Below are 17,021 nucleotides of genomic sequence, written 5' to 3'. Positions count from 1 at the left end.
AAAGCAGGAAAAAACATCCAGTGGAAAAAAGACAGTCTCTTCAATAAATGGTGCTGGGAAAATTGGGCAGCTACATGCAAAAGAATGAAACTTAACCACTCTCTCACACCATACACAAAGATACTCCAAATGGATGAAAGACCTCAATGTGAGACAGGAATCCATCAAAATCCTAGAGGAGGACATAGGCTGTAACCTCTTTGACATCGGCCACAGCAACTTTTTTCATGACACATCTCCAAAGGCAAGAGAAACAAAAGATAAAATGAACTTGTGGGACTTCATCAAGATAAAAAGCTTCTGCACAGCCAAGGAAACTGTCAAAAAAAACTAAGAGGCAGCCCACAGAATGGGAAAAGATATTTGCAAATGATACTGCAGATAAAAGACTGGTATCCAAGATCTACAAAGAACTTCTCAAACTCAATACACATGAAACAAATAATCAAATCAAAAAATGGGCAGAAGATATGAACAGACACTTTTCCAATGATGACATACAAATGGCTAACAAACACATGAAAAAAGATTCTAGGTCTTCTTATCCTCCATTTCTTAGCCAATTCCTATAAAAAAAATCTCTCATATCTTACTGGTTCTATTTTCCTGCAGTACTCTGGCTAATATGTCCATCCTTTCCTCTGCCTGTCTCCACCAGATAGAACCTATCCTGACTCTTGAGTTTATCATTCCTTGTCTTTAAAACTATAATTCTAGAAAACAAATTGTTTGGCTTTAGCTGATGTTAACTTTGTCAAAAGTATATTGTGCTGTGTTTAATCTTACCCTTTCACTCCATATTATATCCGTGAAATCCCTTTACATAGTTGTGTATAATTATAACTACATATCATTCATTTTTACTTCTGTCAATATGACACTATTAATTTATCCAGTCTTCATGTGCCAAGACTTGATATACATTCCCTCATTTAATTTAATTTATTAAATTGAGAGAGAATGAACATGAGGTGGGGGAGGGGCAGAGGCAGAGGGAGAAGCAGACTCCCCACTGAGCAGGGGGCCTGATGTGGAACTCGATCCCAGGACCCTGAGATCATGACCTGAATATCATCATAACCGAATAAGCCACCCATGTGCCCCGACATTCTCTCATTTAATCTTCATTACAACCCTACGAATAAGAGGAAATCACTTTCTACTACTCTCAGAGTGGCTCAACCTTTCCTTTCATGATTCCCATTTTAAAGACGAAACTAGAAAAAACGAGTAACTTTCCTGAGGTTACAGAACCCACCCACAGTGAAGCCTGAATTTGGCCCCAATGCTTAGGCATTCTTATGAAAAGAGACGAGCACAGGTTGCCCCAGGTTTCCTTGCTTCAGCGAAGTAGGGCAACAGGGAGCACCCTGTCCTATTCTTATTGTGAGTTGTTTTTTTACTGTGAGTGAGTTTCTATGATCTTCTAGTACATCCTGCAATTCCAGAAGTGCTCTAATGACCACAGGTCCCGTCAAGCTAGCCCAGCCCTGCTATAAGGCACCTGGAGTTGTCCTGGTGCCCCCTGCTCTATAGGGACCCACATGCCAGCCTGAGGCTAACCTTTCATGCCTGCAGAGAAGGGGTGGTGTGCCCTTGGGGAGTCAGGGGGAGTTGGTGGAGCTGGGTTGTTCACCGATTACCCTTCCCTCAGGCTACTCTCTAGAGTCTCAAATCTGACTCTGCTCTGTGTAGCTTAGAGCTCATGCTGTGCAGCCACGGCCCTACCCATAGCTTAAAAACAAGGGTGGGGACTCAAATCTACTGCTCATGGACCAGACCACCTCCCAGGCCTGAGTTATCCCTCTCACCTGAACCTGGGCCTCAGTGGTGCCAGCCGAAGGAGTAAAATTGACACAGAGGTCAGAGCTTAGTACCTGGTATCCCGGGCATCACTGACCTGCCGACTGCTCAGACCTGAAGAGGGCATGACCTAGTTTGTGTAAGAGGAGAAGGCAGGGCCCTTTCCTCACAGAACCATGTGCACCTACCCCACTAACTTTTATGAGGAATTGGAATGTTATTTGTTGGTGACCACCCAACCATCGCACCAACAAATGGAGCGCTCCGAAGGGAATTGTGGCTGACCTCTTAATGTGAAACAGCAAGACAAGGAGATGAGCTAAGAGGTAGGGTCTGTTTCTGCACATTTATCTCTGGTTATTAGACATTTTAAGAGGGAACATCTGTTTGGCCACTCCAGCTCCCATACTGCAGGCCCTATTCGAGGACCAGCTTGGCCCCTTCTCTGACTGAATGGGGACTAAGTCATAAATTAGAGCCAGAAGGGGGGACCTAGAATAAGAAGTCAGAGCAGGCTTTGCTCATCTTGCCAGTAGAGTGCCCTCAACTAACCAGCCTTCAAGTGAAAAGCAAAGAAAATGGAGTTTGCTCTAAATGCACCTGGTGGTGCCCACTCCCAGTGAACTCATTTATTACAAGATTTATTCTGGGAACAGCACCCCTACTCCAAGCAGGAACCGGAAGTACAACTAAAGCACAAAGCCTGATCATGCTTCCAAAGTTCCAGGGACCTGGGCTGGGCCCCATTGTTTCATTTCTTCTTTGATTTGAAACGCTGGCCAATTTTTTACAGAAAAAATATCTGTGTTTATAGATTTTCCATGTCACCTCATGGTATGTTTTTAAAAGATGTATATGTTGGCTCACTCTCAAGATAATACCTAATTAATTGTACAAAAAAAACCCACTTTGTTTTCTTGTTAAGTTTCTACAGATACTTACAAGGTCATAAAATTAATGCAATATTAGTTAAAATTCTCTTTTGTCTCTACTCCTTTGAATACTATCTTTCTAGCCCACATCTCCACCCTAATAGCCTGCTAGTAATTTCTGCTTAGCCACACCACTTCAACTTGAAAGTCATCATAGTCCTTTTCCAGCTGTGATAGCCTATGAATCCATGCCTTCCACTCATAGTCTGCCCCCCAACACATTCCTCCTGTTTCTATGGATGCCCCATAGCTCTCGAGGTTATACAGGTTCAGAATTTTATAACTGTCAAGACTGCTTCACTCATTCTTCTTCCTTGCTTTTCTGGTGTCTCCTGTACCCTCTCCAATTCTTGGTTCCAGTGATTTACCAAGGCAGCTCCCTTTCTAATAGGTTTTGCACCTATCCCTTCTGTTCTAAGCAATCAGTCCCTTGGTTCTGTCAAATATGCCCTCATGACGCTTCTTCTATCCTATCCCTCCTCACCATTCCTAGCAACTATGACATGGATAAGGCACTTAGCATCTTTTATTTGGATGCTGACACAGCTTCATATCCATATTCATCCCATTACAATTTATCCTCCATGAGTTGCCATAGCAGTTTTCTTAAATTGCAGCTTCTATCACTCCTCCTGCTCCAAAACTTTCATTGGATGCCCTTCTCCAGCAAAGAAGGTATCACCTTTCACTCTGGTTTTTGAGATCTCTGCAATCCTGCCAAACCTGCCTTTCCAACCCTGTCTCCCTTTACTTTTCCCATGCTCTGGCCACTAGATGATCCAATGTCTCTCACACACACGCCCCCATCCTCCTTTCCACGTGTTTTTCTTAATCTAAAATGCCCTTTCTCCCTTATCACTTGTCAGTGCATCTTCAAGATTCATTTTGATTTCTCCATGAAAACTTGATTCTCATTCTTTCCTGTTATAAGCCCTCATAGTACTTTGTTTACGCCCATCACAAGACTACACATTCCACCTTTGATAGACAAATGGACAGGTACATATAAACTGCATCTCACTGACCTTGGTTTCCTCTATAGAGCCTTTGTGCTTAGCATATAGAAGCATTTAATGAATGTTCATTGAACTGGGTAAGTCTCCCTGCTTCCATTTCCTCTTCTTGCCATAAACTCATTTAAATTATCATCTAAGAATCATAGCACTTTTTTTAATACAACATTAAGGGTTGCAAAGTTCTTTCACATGTATTATTTCAACTGATTTTTTTTTAATGGACAACCCTTCAAAGGCAGCAGGATAGATATTAGCCTCAATTCATAGTTAAGAAAACAGGCTTACAGACGAAATAAGTAGTCCAAAGCTACAAACAAGTAAGGAATGTAGCCAGTAATTGAACCCAGGGAAGTATCCTGATTTATGGTAGAAGAATGAAGAAAAAATCAAGCAAAGTCGAAGCCCTCCCAAGTATCCCTTATTCCAGCTTTATCGAGCATACTGAAGGTATTCTAAGCCATCAAGGAGCACCTTGTAAAGGGTGGTGTAAACTGGACAGGTGGGCACTGTGTGATTGCGTGATCTTTTCAAATTTGTGTCTATTTATTCTTACGCCCTAGATACAGATATTAAATGAACACCAGAAACCTGGGACTCCTCCTTCCCCTCCAAATTAAGCCACAATTCCAGGCCTCCTTTCAGTTTTAGCACCTTAGTACATTCTTGCTACTCAGAGCTCATCAGGGAAACTCTTCTAGGGCTATGCCTAGAACCACTCATGTGATGCCCTCAGACCTGGACCTAATTTTCCTCCTTCTATCACATTTGGAATTGACCCCTCATTTACCCACTCATTCATTCACTCAACTATCTGTCCATTTATCCATCTGTCTCTCCATCCATCTGTCTGTCCATCCATCTATTGATTCATTATCCAACAGAATTTCCTTCAGTACCAGATCCATACACTACCATGTATTCCACTTCCCTAGGACTATTTCTGGCTCCTCAGTTCCAAAGAATCCTGCTAAGATACCAATAAGCTAATGTGTTTTTCTTTTCCCGGTGATGCTTGTGTATTTTGACAGTGGGCTTCACCAAGGGAATGTGAAGGCTTTAGTAAATAATAGTGAAGGTTGAAGGTATTTTTGGATAAAAGAGTCATTTCCAAACAGACTTCATATAGGATTCTGAGGAGGTGGTAATCTCTAATTTCCTAACCCAAAGGTCACACCCTTCTTTTGTTGTTCAATGCCATTGAAAGGAAAGGTAGAGCTCACCTTCCCCAAGATATTAGTGATGGTTGTGCTGCACAGGTTCTCTGCAGCCTTCCCTTACTAGAGCTCAGCTTGGATGCTGTGACCGGATGTTGCCAAGGTTTAAAAACAGAGTTTGAGGTGAGCGGATGTGGCAGAAGACATCCTTAGGTTTTGATTATACTTGGGCTTGTTAGATATTAAATTTGGAGGACTAAGGAAACTCAAGAACATAAATGTATGCTTGGTCTCAGAAATGTTAGGCATATATGTCCCCATGCTCCTTCTTCCACTGTTACTTTCTGTGCCTTGAATGGATCCTAGCTAAGCTTCAGGGAGACATCTGAGGTCCCTATTATCATGAAGCCCTTGGGGCCAGGACTTCCCAGCCATCCTTTCTCCATTCCTGGCAGGCTTGGGTGAAATAAAGAGCCTGTTGGTTTATCTCAGAGCCCAACAGAGCGCCTTGCCTGACGAGGGTAGACTTGTGTGTGAGGAAGACTCTGTGGCACATGAAGACAAATAAGTTGCTCCTTGGGATCAAATCATGTGAAAGCCTTTGCAAATAGTTCTTCCTTTTCACTTGGCAAATACAATCCCTGATATCAGTTATCTTTTTTGTCTTTTACGTGGCAAAATATTTCCCTCCTCAAATTCTTCCTTTCCACTTTTATTCTATTACTCTACACTCAGTGTGTATTCTTCTAGAAGTTTTGATATGCCAGACATTTGAATCAATACCCTCATTTTGCTATTTTTCAATATGAATGAATCAAATTGAGTGCTACAATATGCAATAAAGAATTCATTTATTTGTTTTCCCTCCTCCAAGTTTAGTAAAATAACTCAGATCCTGATTTTAATTTGCAAGAAAATGTTATTTCCCAGAGTTGAGAGACCTTCAGAGATCTGATGCCAGCTTCAGGGCAGATCCAGTCCGTATGTGCTTCTGCCTATAGCCAGCTGCTTGCCATAAGGCTTGCTCAGTGTGTGGTAACATCAATATGTGCAGTTTGAACTTCTCCCTACTATATGAAAGTTTAGTTGGAACAAAAGAATGATGAGAATTTCTATAAACAATTAGAAGGTGATAGTAAATTCTCCTGGAGAAACCTTGATGTAGGGGATCATGTTATTGACTGTGGCCGATTGTAGCTCTTTCAGTAATTCAATGATATATCTCAGAAACATGTGGTATTTTTGAGTGGACAGGTCAATCAATCTTTTGGACTCAGTAATGAATTTTTCATAGTAATCAGAGAGTTGGTCTGAAAAATCCTGTAGTTTATATGTGAATTGCTGGCGGTAATCAGAAATGATTTCCTTCATTGCAATGGCCCAGCTTTTAATTATTTCCTGAGCACTGGTAGAAAGCTCTACAATCTTTTCTTTCCCTTTTCCATCTGCATCAGTAAGGATGCTAAAGTATTCCTGGATATCTGTCTGCATAAACTGCTGAACTTGATCTGAGATGTGGGAAACCAAGTAAATACTACCAACAGTGTAACTGGCGTGCATGTCCTTAAGGACATCCATTAGGTTCTTGAGTGAGCTGATAATCTTTTCTTCAAGTTCATAAAACCTCCCTGTCCAGCTGACCACACTTGGATCAACATATTCTTTGTGAAGATCCTTTATGATCTGATGGCGCTTCTGTAACTGTCGAGAAGCTTCATGAAGTTGTTTTTCAACAAATTCATTAAACTTGCCAAACATAAGTTCCATGGGTGCAAAAACATATGGAATAGATTCGTTGAAGATTCCGTTGGCATTGTATTGAATATGATCAATGAGAGAATGAAATTTTATACTCTTGAGGACTTGAATATCGTTTTCTATCTCTTGGGAAGTTCTTTGTAAATAGCTCTGAAGATCCCTTAGCATCTCTGTAGTCTTGCAAGACTGAAGGTTATTAAATATATCCTGTAGCTTTTCCGAAAAATGTTCCAACATTGTCCCAGACTCTGAGATTACATCTATTAGTTTAAATCTCTTTGAATCAAAAGGAATTTTAATTTCTAGGTTCTTGGTTAATTCAGATTTCTCCATCAGATCTTGGAAATAGGAAAACAGTATTTCTAACCCACTATGGATTTTTGAATATACCTGGGACAGCACTTGCCCTACTTCCCTCATGACCACAGTGCAGACTTCATCTTTAGTGTATGTCCCAGCTTTCCCTGGGAGTTGGAATCTGGTGAGCTTCAGGAACTCAATCAACGAGTCAATTTGATGACTGACTGTGATATTGTATTCCTGAGTAACTCCTATTACTCTATTAAACATCTCATTCTGGAGTCCCTGGAAATCAGCTTGGTCTCCCTGAGCCAGTAACAGTTCCTGGTACAGATCCTGGGCCTTGTCCTTCCACTGCTGGTAGGTTCTAGCGGTGCCTCTGGCTACCCTCTGGAACCCTGTGTCCACCACATCAATCTGCCTCATGGCACCTTGATAGGCCCACTCAGCGCTGTTCTGCAGACTTCCTCTCAGTTTTAAAGAAGCATCTCTCAGATTGAGTCCTGTGTGCTCCTGGTGGTACTTGTTAGCATAGTCATAAAGAACCCTTGTGGCCTTGGGCACATTGTCTTTGAGACTGCTTAGTAGTTCAGTTGCTGCCTCCTCTTCCCAGCTGACTTTGATCTGATGTTTCTCACCAGGTTCCTTGTACTTCCACTCAGCTTTGAATATGTTAAGTTTTTTATCTAGAGAGGACTAAAATAAAACAAAACAAAAGGATGAAAAGAACATGTTTTCAATTATCCCGATTACGTAATATACTACACTAAAACTTCATTAGCAGTTAAAAGGAAAGATCAGAGGATCTTTCATATTCTGAAGGGAATCGATCTTTCATATGGCAGTTCATGTGTTTTTCTTATGATTAAACAAGTTCACTGTTGTTAATTCCTCATTTTCGTATGCCCCAGAAAGGATAAAATTATGCATGGCATTTACACAGTAACACTTAACATTAAGGCCTTCCTAGGCCTGAAGATTAGAAGAAGGGGAGGGAGATGGGGAGGGAGAGGAGAAAGTGGAGGAAGAGACAGGAGAAGATACTTCAGAGAAAGGAGAAGTAGCAAAAAGGAAAAAGTCCAGAGCCCATCTAGCAGAGATCTGCTAGAATCAGGAATACCAGTATAAGGAGCCATTATATTCTCCAATCGTGTGACAAACTTTCATAGTAGAACTTGATTGCTTCTTCTTCTCTACTAATGGCATCTTTGATTTGGCCCTGGCAGAGCTTGTAAAGTACATGAAAGAACTTTGGCATATATCAGCTAATGCTTCTATTGTGGGGAAGAATTTTGAAGACGCAGAAACTCCGGAAACCACTATCTGAAAAATCTACTCAGCAGAGTTTGCTCATGATTTAGGTGATGAGGCATAACCCTCATCATTCTAAATTTGCCATAAAGTAATAAAATAATAGTGGAAATAGGATGTCATGTGTGCCTGCAATAATTAAAATCAATGAAATCATTGTAGTACATTCTGGAGAGTAGTTTCTCAGAGAAAAAGTTCAACCTGCTCATTGCTTGGTTTCCTCTACTTTGGGAAAATCTTGAGAGAATACTTTGCATTGAATTGAATTGAACTGATCTTCCCAAATTCTCTACCCGTTTTTGGGGTATGTAACCCATTAGATAGGACTCACCTGAGGGCGATAGTACAGGTTCCATTTGAAGGTACTATTATTGTCCTCCAAGTCCAAGGCTACAGTGCCTATGGCTGGGGAGGCCACAGAGGAGGAGAGGCTATTCTCACTTAGTTGGTGGTACAGATGGACATCAGTGAATGTTGGGCTGGTGATGTCAAGGCGAATCTCTTTTTTCCAGTCCCTGGAAGCAGAAAAGCAAATAAACCATCAGGAGAGGTGTATGAAGATGGAAAAAAAAATCACAATGATTTGAAAAGAGATGAGATTTCCATAAAAGTTCCGTACTGAAGTCCTTGATATTTGCTATCTTCTTTATATTCTGCACTGATGTCACGGTGTGCAAATGTTCCCTTCGTCCTACAGACTAACATGCCATCTTCGATTTTGTGTGTTCCCACAACTGTAGAGGAGAAATGTTATATTTCGTTAGATTAATAACTGAAGGACATAAGTATTTTCATTCTGAAAGCCAGAAGTCTATCTTAATTACAGGCTTTACATGTTTGAAACATGCAGTCCATGTTTAACCAAAAAAAAAAAAAGTTAGAAGGAGACATTATTAGTCCTAAGATCATCACAGAGAAAAAAATATACTTTCTTTGAATCTATTCCTCTTGAATGTCAGTAGGCTTTCTACAGGGTGGTTTTTACATGTGGGGAATATATCTTTCTCTTTCTTTTTAAAATTTTGCTATGGAGAGTAATTTTGCTTCCAGTATCACAAAAATATGCAGTTATTTATCCACAACTCTCATTGCAAATGTAGAGCATATAGAAGAGGAGTCAGGACATTTTCTTACCATTTAGATCGTATTCCAGGAACTGAATGGTTGAGCTGCACGTGGAATTCAGGAATGTTTCGAAGTACTCTACTTTGTTTTTCAAGCCAGTGCTCCAAGTAGCATTATATAGGGGAGAGGCCACTCCAAAATGTGCAGTCAGTGCTCCAAAGGATGGAATGAAAATTCCAGCAGGTACAGAGAACTTAATGGAAGGAATCTCAATAGTCTGCTCAGGTATGGTAATGGCTGGCAACTCAAAGTCTGCAATCTTGCTGGCCAACTCATTCAGATACCCAACAGCACTGTCAGCTGAAATACTTTTTGGAAGGGTTAATTGAGACACAGTTAGCTGAGACGCAGGCACAGTTATCTCAAAAAAGGGAACTGAGGAGTCTTCTGGTTCAGAATATTTTGTTAACACATCAACTTTGGGGACTTTCACTTGGGGTAGTGTTGGTATATTTAGGGCAAATGGCAAAGTGTTTAGCTTCTTGTAGATTTTTATTTCACTGAAATCAAATGTATAGGATGGAACCTGAAGATCTGTAAATGGGACTTGGAATGTAGGTATGACAAAACTTGAATTTAGATCATTTAGTTTCAGTCTAGGAATAATGAATTTATCAGCCAATTCTTGCACAGGGACAGAGAAATGATAGCCGTTGGGGTTTTTGGTGTACACAAAGGCAGCTGAAGCATGAAGATACTGTTTCCTATCAATGCTGGTGGTGACATCCAGCTTTAAGAGGTCCCATAAACTCTTGTCATAAACTGGAAGGACAGTATCTTTGAGGAACCCTAGGGACACTTTTAAGGAACTTGCAATGTCAAGGCGTGCCTCTTCTTGGTCATTGGAAAGCTGTATGTTGTTCTGGAAGAACTCAGAATGAACCTGGACCTCACTTTTCCAGCTGACCTTCTGGTTCTCAGCGTTAGCTTTCAGGGACACCTCCTGGCCAAGGTAATTGATTTCAAGGAGGGAACTGGGCTGACTTGCATGGACCTGAATGAGGGCTGACATTTTCCATGGGGAGAGTTCCAGGGTGGCTTTGCTTGTATGCTCTCCAGATGATGAAAAGAAGCCCTCTAGCTGTAAATTGTTTTTCGTGTTGTGTTCCCAGATGCCATAGATGCGTTGCAGAGTGGCTTCTCCAGCAAAATTTTCTTTTACTTCAAGGTTCCAAATACCATCAACTTTGGAAGCCCCTTGCAGCTTCACTGAAGACCGAGTACTCTTGGAATTCAAGTAAGTGCTGGCCTCACTGGCAATAGTTCCTGAATATTTCCGTGAAAAGACTGAACCCTTGATATCTCCTTTGGTAGATGATTCAATGGAAAAGTAAGAGGTGAGGCTCTCCAAGTTGAATTTGTGGCTGACTGTCCCTGTAGCAGTAGAGTACTGTTCAGCGGAATTGAGATCATACGTTAATTCAATGGATGCAGAGACAGTAGGCTTCGACTTGGTATTTCCATTAAGTTCTTGCTTGAAATTCATTCTCAAAATGGGAATTTGGACTTTTGCAGATGTTGTCACTGATGCCTCCATGTTTTTCTTGGTCAAACTAATAGTACTGTCATGATTGCCTTCCACGAATTTATTACTCAGAGACAAAGCTGTGGCTAGCTTCAAGTCTCTTTTCCTTGTCAAACTTGAGGTGCCCTCTAATTTGTACTGCAGTGCATCAGTGACAGAAGAAGAGGAAGTTAGGAAATGAGCAACAATATCTGACTGGTTATATAGTCCAACATTGGTATTCAGTGTGATGATGCCTGACTTAAAGGAAAAGTCATAGGTAATATTGCCCATGGCTGGAATGAAAATATCATTTGGGGTACTCAATACCTGGAAATCTTTTGTATAAAAAGGAATTGGGATGATATGCTTGTCTTTGTTTTTCTTATACTGAGCCTTTACACTTAAATCAAATGATTGCTTTGTTGTCTTCAAGAAACCCTTCAAGCCTGTTTTTTCCCACAAGGAGAAATCTTTCACCTGGGGAGTTGTGAATGTTGTGTAAGGTAGAGTCATTTCAGGAATTGTCAAAGGAATTTTGAGGAAATCCAGGTTGGCTTCTCCATTTATTCCTATGTGGGCCTCAGTGCTGTTTTCATTGTTTCCAGCAGAGAAATTCTGATGGTACTTATACTGGTTGAACCTGGCACTTGCTTGCCAACTTGCTTGCTGGGCACTAGGACTCAAAAACAATGCATAATTGTTCAGAAAATCTACTTTCCCTATCAATTTTAGTGGAAAACTAACTTTCAAATTCCCTTCGTTGTTTGTGGATGCAGTAATCTCAAATGGCTGTGCTGTAAAGAAAAGAGAATTTTTCAAAGTTCCAATAACTTTTCCATTTAAATGAGCATCATGGTTGCCAGTTATCTCTGCCTTCCTTTCTCCAAGCTTTGCTGTGCCTTTAGCTGCTAGAACACTGCGCCCCACATGTTGGGATTCAACCTGTGACTGGATTTCAAATTTAGAAAAGTCGAGGAAGCCAGATTCATAAACCAAGTTTTGGCTTAATCTTAGGTGTTTGCTATTGATCTTATTAGACCATCCAAAGGAAGTGATGGGTCCCTCCATAGTAAAGCTAGCTTGTGATTCATGTGCTCCTTCATCTGAGACTGCATGGCAGGCCCATTTCCACGACCCTATTCCAGAAGAATTCCATGCTATGTGTCCAGCTTCCAAGAGGGTCTTGATTTCATTACGCAGCTCAGCCTGGCTGGAAAAGTCCAGTTTGGGAATGTTCAATTTGTGGAAGTACTTTGCATTGCTGTCCAAAGTAAGCTGATTGTTTATCCTGACGAGTGCACCATGACTAAGCTCCACCGTATTTTTTTCTGTGTGTAAATCTGCCACTGTGTTTGATTTTCCCTCAATAGTATTTCCAACAAACAGCACTTCGCTCTTGTGCTCCGTTTTTAGGTACTTGCTGGACAACCTCATGGATTGCTTCATAACCAGTGGATTAATCTCAGGGTCTGAAAGCTGCGCGTTGGCTTGAAAATCAAAATTGAGAACTTCTAATTTGGACTCTCCTTTGGCGGTGAGGGAGGCTGTGATCTCTGCCCTGTTCCCTGAAGTTGTTACATTCTGAATGTCAGCATTTGCATCTAATGTGAAAAGGGGAGACTGGATTTTCAAAATGCTATGAAGCTTGCCAAAAGTAGGGACTTCAAGTGTGTGTGACATGTGGGGAAGCTGGAATTCTGGTATGTGAAGGTCAGGAACTTGATAATCTTTAAAATCGAGATTTGGGATTATGAATTCTGGAATTGTGATTTCTGGCAAATGGAAGTCTGGCAGAGTGATGCTAGCAAGAATGGTGTCCACCCCCATCAGGTCCCTCAGGTCCACTTCCGGAACTGGCCACTGCAGCTCACTGTGCAGCATTTGGTCAATGGTTCTGATGATCTTTGCTTTTATTTCTACCAGGTCAATTGTAAAGGAAGGCACATGGAAGGTATTAAGGACAGTAAATTCTGGTGTGGCAAACTTGGATGGCATCTCTATATCTTTCAACCTTTTGAAGTTGATCTGAATGGATGGAACCTTCAGATCTGTCAGGGGGACTATGAAGTCTGGAGTCTGAAATGTAGCTTCCTGAAGAGCACGGAGACTGACTTCAAAGGCAGGCATGGTTCCGAAGGTGGTCTGGATTTCAGGAACAGTGAACCCTTGTTCTACCAAGGATTTCAGGTTCTCAGCCCAGTCTTCGATAGAATACTGTTCTGCAAAGTCAGTGAGGTTCTTAGCGGCAAGACTCCACCAGTCAGAAATGTAAGTGACAAGCGTGCTGTAAACCTGGCCGACCAGGGACAGGTACCAGTGAACTTCCTGTTGAATGTCCATTTGATACACCCGATCTCGTATATCTTCTAGGATCTCTCTGAATTTTTCTTTCATGTAGATTAAAGACGTTGAACTTAAAGCCTCCTGCAACCGATCGAAGAATAGGTTTATTTGGGTGCCCTTTAGGTGTTCCAGATGGACTAAGACCGTGGCCTTGATGTCCTCTACAAATAGTGCCAGTGCTTTAGCTTTCTGTGAAAGTTCCAGGGCCTGGATTTCGCCGTTGAGTCTCTGGGTCACCTCGCGGATTTTGTTATTGGTTTCATCTACAAACCGGTGATAATCAAATGACCTTAATCTATTTGTCAACATGTCAAGGAATCTGTTTACTTGTTCAATGATTTTTTTAAAAGACAATGCTTTAAGCTGCTGGATAGCATTATCAATAAATGTAACCAATTTCTCAAAGTGATCTTTTATCTTAACTTGTTGTAGGACACTGCTTAGCTTCTGAACAGTCTCCTTCAACTTATATTGGTGGGCCAACTGTACTGACTTATCCATTAAAACCTGGATGTATTGGTCTATTCCATACATCTTAATTAACTGATAGGACCTGGCTCTAAGCACATTGATTTTCTCAGCTACTTCAAAACCGTCCATAAGATTTATAACATAGTATTTGACATGCTCAATAATTTCCTTTATTCTTTGAAATGGAATTGTAATTCTCAACCAATGTAAAAGATCTCTTACATCAGCAGCCTCGACCTGTTGTTTTAACTGTTCAGCAAGGCGCTGGATGTCTATATTCTGAATCTGTGTCTTGAGCTGTTGCAATTTCTCTTGTATCTGGATTTTGATTTTATACTTAGCGTCCACATTTTGAATCCAAAGTGCAGTACTATTTCCAATTCTGTTAAAATCAGTCTTTTCGATAAACAAACACACATCATGGATTATTTTTACTAGATTTACATGGATATGATACTGTTCATCAAGAATTTTCAGTTTTTCAATGATTTGATCAATAATCTTAGCAATAGCTGTTTTAAAATCACGTAAATCATAATTATCATTAATATACTGATCAAATTGTATCACATATGTTTTTAGTTGAGACAGTTTGTCATTAAGGCTGATTTTGGTATTGTCCAACGCTATTTGTAGATCATTTTCTGTAATTCTATAGTTCTCTGCGAGAGCAGTTAGTTTCTCCTTGGCACTCAAAACTTGTCTCTCCCAATTGAGTGCATTCAGATAACTATCGACTTGCTGTGGGAGCTTGTCCAAGGCTGTTCTGTATTTACTCACAAACTGATCAACATCGATGAGTTTCAATTCTCTCTGTATGGTTTCCAGTGCCGTTATAATTACCATTCGTTTCCCCTCAAAATATTCTGGCAGGATTTCAAAGAATGGGAGGTTGATGGTGTGGACATCTTGATTCTTATCATATTTTACAGAAGCAACAACACTGAATTCTTGGGGCTGGTCAACAGCATCCCTCATCCCTAAAGCATCAATTATGTTGGTGTGTTCATTGAGTAAAAATGGCACTTGAATTGAGAAGTCTAGCAGGCTGAGGTCAGCCAGGGCTTGTCCTCTAAGCTCCACACCAACTCTGTCTTTATCATTGTAAGCATTGAAGTCCTGGATGTACTCATTTTGGTTCAGCTGGGTCTTGAGTTTCCAGGTGCCTGTCTGCTCAGCTGGAGTAAGCAGGGCACTGATTTTGTGATCAAGAGTGGTACTGATGGTGCTCTTCAACGGGAGATGGTGGCTTACGGATCCTTTGTAATCGTGAGAGAAAGTAAGGGCCAGAGGTTCTGCTTTCAACAGGAATTTGCTATATAGCTGCCCAGTATGTTCTCCCCAGAGACTCAGTTTCCCATTGCCATTTGTATGTCCATCGATGGTCATTGTAAATGGGGCCATGGCAGAGTGAACAACGTTGCTGAAATGGAGTGAGTCCGAGTTGTAGTTTGTACTGATGTCAATGGTCGAAGCTAGCCCAGCAATGTTTGTGTTGAGCCGATGGCTGAACTCTGTACCCTGCACTTTAGCTACGGTGTCTGTTTTATAACTTGCTGATAAGTCAGCATAAGAAATAGTGTAGATGTGTTTTATTTCATTGTTCTGGTAGACTCCTTTTATGTTTCCACCCACATTCACCTTCAGGGGTTCTAGCTGTAATTTCCCACTGTTGGTCAGATCCAGAGCATTGAATTTCAGGTCATTTTTTAAAGTAGTTACAAGAGAATAGGGCTGTAGCTGTACATTAACATTTTGCTTATAAAACTTGTCAGAACTGTAAATATTCTCAAGTTTTGAAGAGAAGTCCAGTGATAACCCTGCAATATTCAGGTTGTTCTCGTAGTCGAGTTTCATCTCAGCATAAGATCCCATCATGTCATGTGAAAGCCTCAGGCCCTCCTGACTGATTTTGAAGTTGAAGACATTTTTGCTGTCGACGCCCAAAATCATGGCCTGATAAGCACTTCCCAATGATACTTCTGTGAGGGCAGCTTTTCCATCCAGACTGAATTTTGCATTGTGTTCCCTGAAGCGGCCATTCGCTGTTAATCTCATAGATGCTCCCGAGAGGCCAAGCTCTGTGTTCAGCTCATTCTCCAGCACCAGAGGGCTATACTTCAAGTTGGTAGTTGCACTGGTAGACATTCCATCCTGGGCAATCCTTAGTGTTGCTTTGTGAGCACCACTGTTAATTTTGTCAGTGCCCAAAATATCAGCATTTAATTCAAGGCCATGGGAATTTAGTGATCCAGAAAGCAGGGTGAAGAATCTCAATGACTTGTAATCAGCCTGATACTCAGAACGTAGCAATGCATTTTGTTTAGAGAAGGTCATATCCACTTTGTTAGAAGCGGCAAAGTCCTCATGCTTCCCATTGGTGTCCGATTTCAGGATCAGCTCATAGTTCTCATATCTCAGGAAAGCAGTATTTTTAATGATACCATCTTGCAGATCCGAGGTGGAGGTTAAGGAGAGAGTTCCATCCTCATATCTTCCTGTTATCTGGTTGGTACCCTGGAGGTAGGAGGAGTTAAACCTCAGGTTGGACTCTCCACTTAATTGGTCAGTGGTAGAATCCCTCTGGTAAGACAGGTCATATGTGCCTTCAGCGTAGAATGAAGAGACTCTAAACTGCCCATCAATCTTGGCTTCCTTGATATACAAATGATGTTTCTTTTTTGCGTCCAAATGTACTGAAGCAGACATCTGAGGTCCCCAGGCACTAGAAGCATTAAATGTCAGCAAACTTTTTGAGGCTGGATTATTTCTAATTTTTTCCACGTGACTGAATTTCATATTTGAATCCAGTAATTTGTGGTGTAGATACCCATCACATGATAATGTGAACGTATTCTTGTGGTCATAGGTTGTTTCTCCAGATCCTGACATAAAAATTGAAAAACATTAGTTAAATTAAATAATAAATTCCCAAAGCAATTTCTATGTTGAAAGCCTTTCAGTAATAAAGCACCTCCACCCCAAAATAAATAAAGTCCCCCTGATCTGGGTTAGTCACGCAGCATTCGCCTCCATCCATAACACAAGCATGAAGTCTGACAGCAAAAGGCTTCCCTGACCACCACAGATCTGGTTGGGTTCCCTTATCAAGTGCTTCTCTGTGCCTTATTCTTTTCCATTACACCCTATCATAGCACCTCCTATGCTGAATTTTCATTACCAGTTTAGTTGTCTGCTTTCTCTGTTGCTGCCCCAGTAGGATGCTTGGTACATATTATACGTTTAATGAATATTTCTATTAGTTGAATGGATGAATGAATAGGCTTCTAAATAGCAAGGG

At 41.0% G+C, this 17,021-nt stretch overlaps 1 protein-coding gene across 1 annotated transcript in view; it reads right to left on the bottom strand.

Annotated features, from left to right (window-relative positions):
* Positions 1-5,739: 5,739 nt before the first annotated feature.
* The window catches only part of APOB (apolipoprotein B), a 38,439-nt gene continuing 27,157 nt past the window's right edge, over positions 5,740-17,021 (bottom strand). The window contains exons 25-28 of the mRNA XM_034659850.1: positions 9,409-16,605; positions 8,894-9,008; positions 8,606-8,789; positions 5,740-7,659 (exon numbers count right to left, since the gene is read on the bottom strand). Of these exons, the coding sequence (XP_034515741.1) occupies positions 6,028-7,659; positions 8,606-8,789; positions 8,894-9,008; positions 9,409-16,605 (9,128 nt within the window). The 3' untranslated portion in view covers positions 5,740-6,027. The remainder of the gene's footprint in view (positions 7,660-8,605; positions 8,790-8,893; positions 9,009-9,408; positions 16,606-17,021) is intronic.

This window comes from Ailuropoda melanoleuca, chromosome 4 (assembly GCF_002007445.2).
Source record: "Ailuropoda melanoleuca isolate Jingjing chromosome 4, ASM200744v2, whole genome shotgun sequence".
Lineage (NCBI taxonomy): Eukaryota > Metazoa > Chordata > Mammalia > Carnivora > Ursidae > Ailuropoda > Ailuropoda melanoleuca.
Note: the sequence above shows the minus strand (reverse complement) of the source record. Positions and strands in the feature narration are given on the sequence as shown.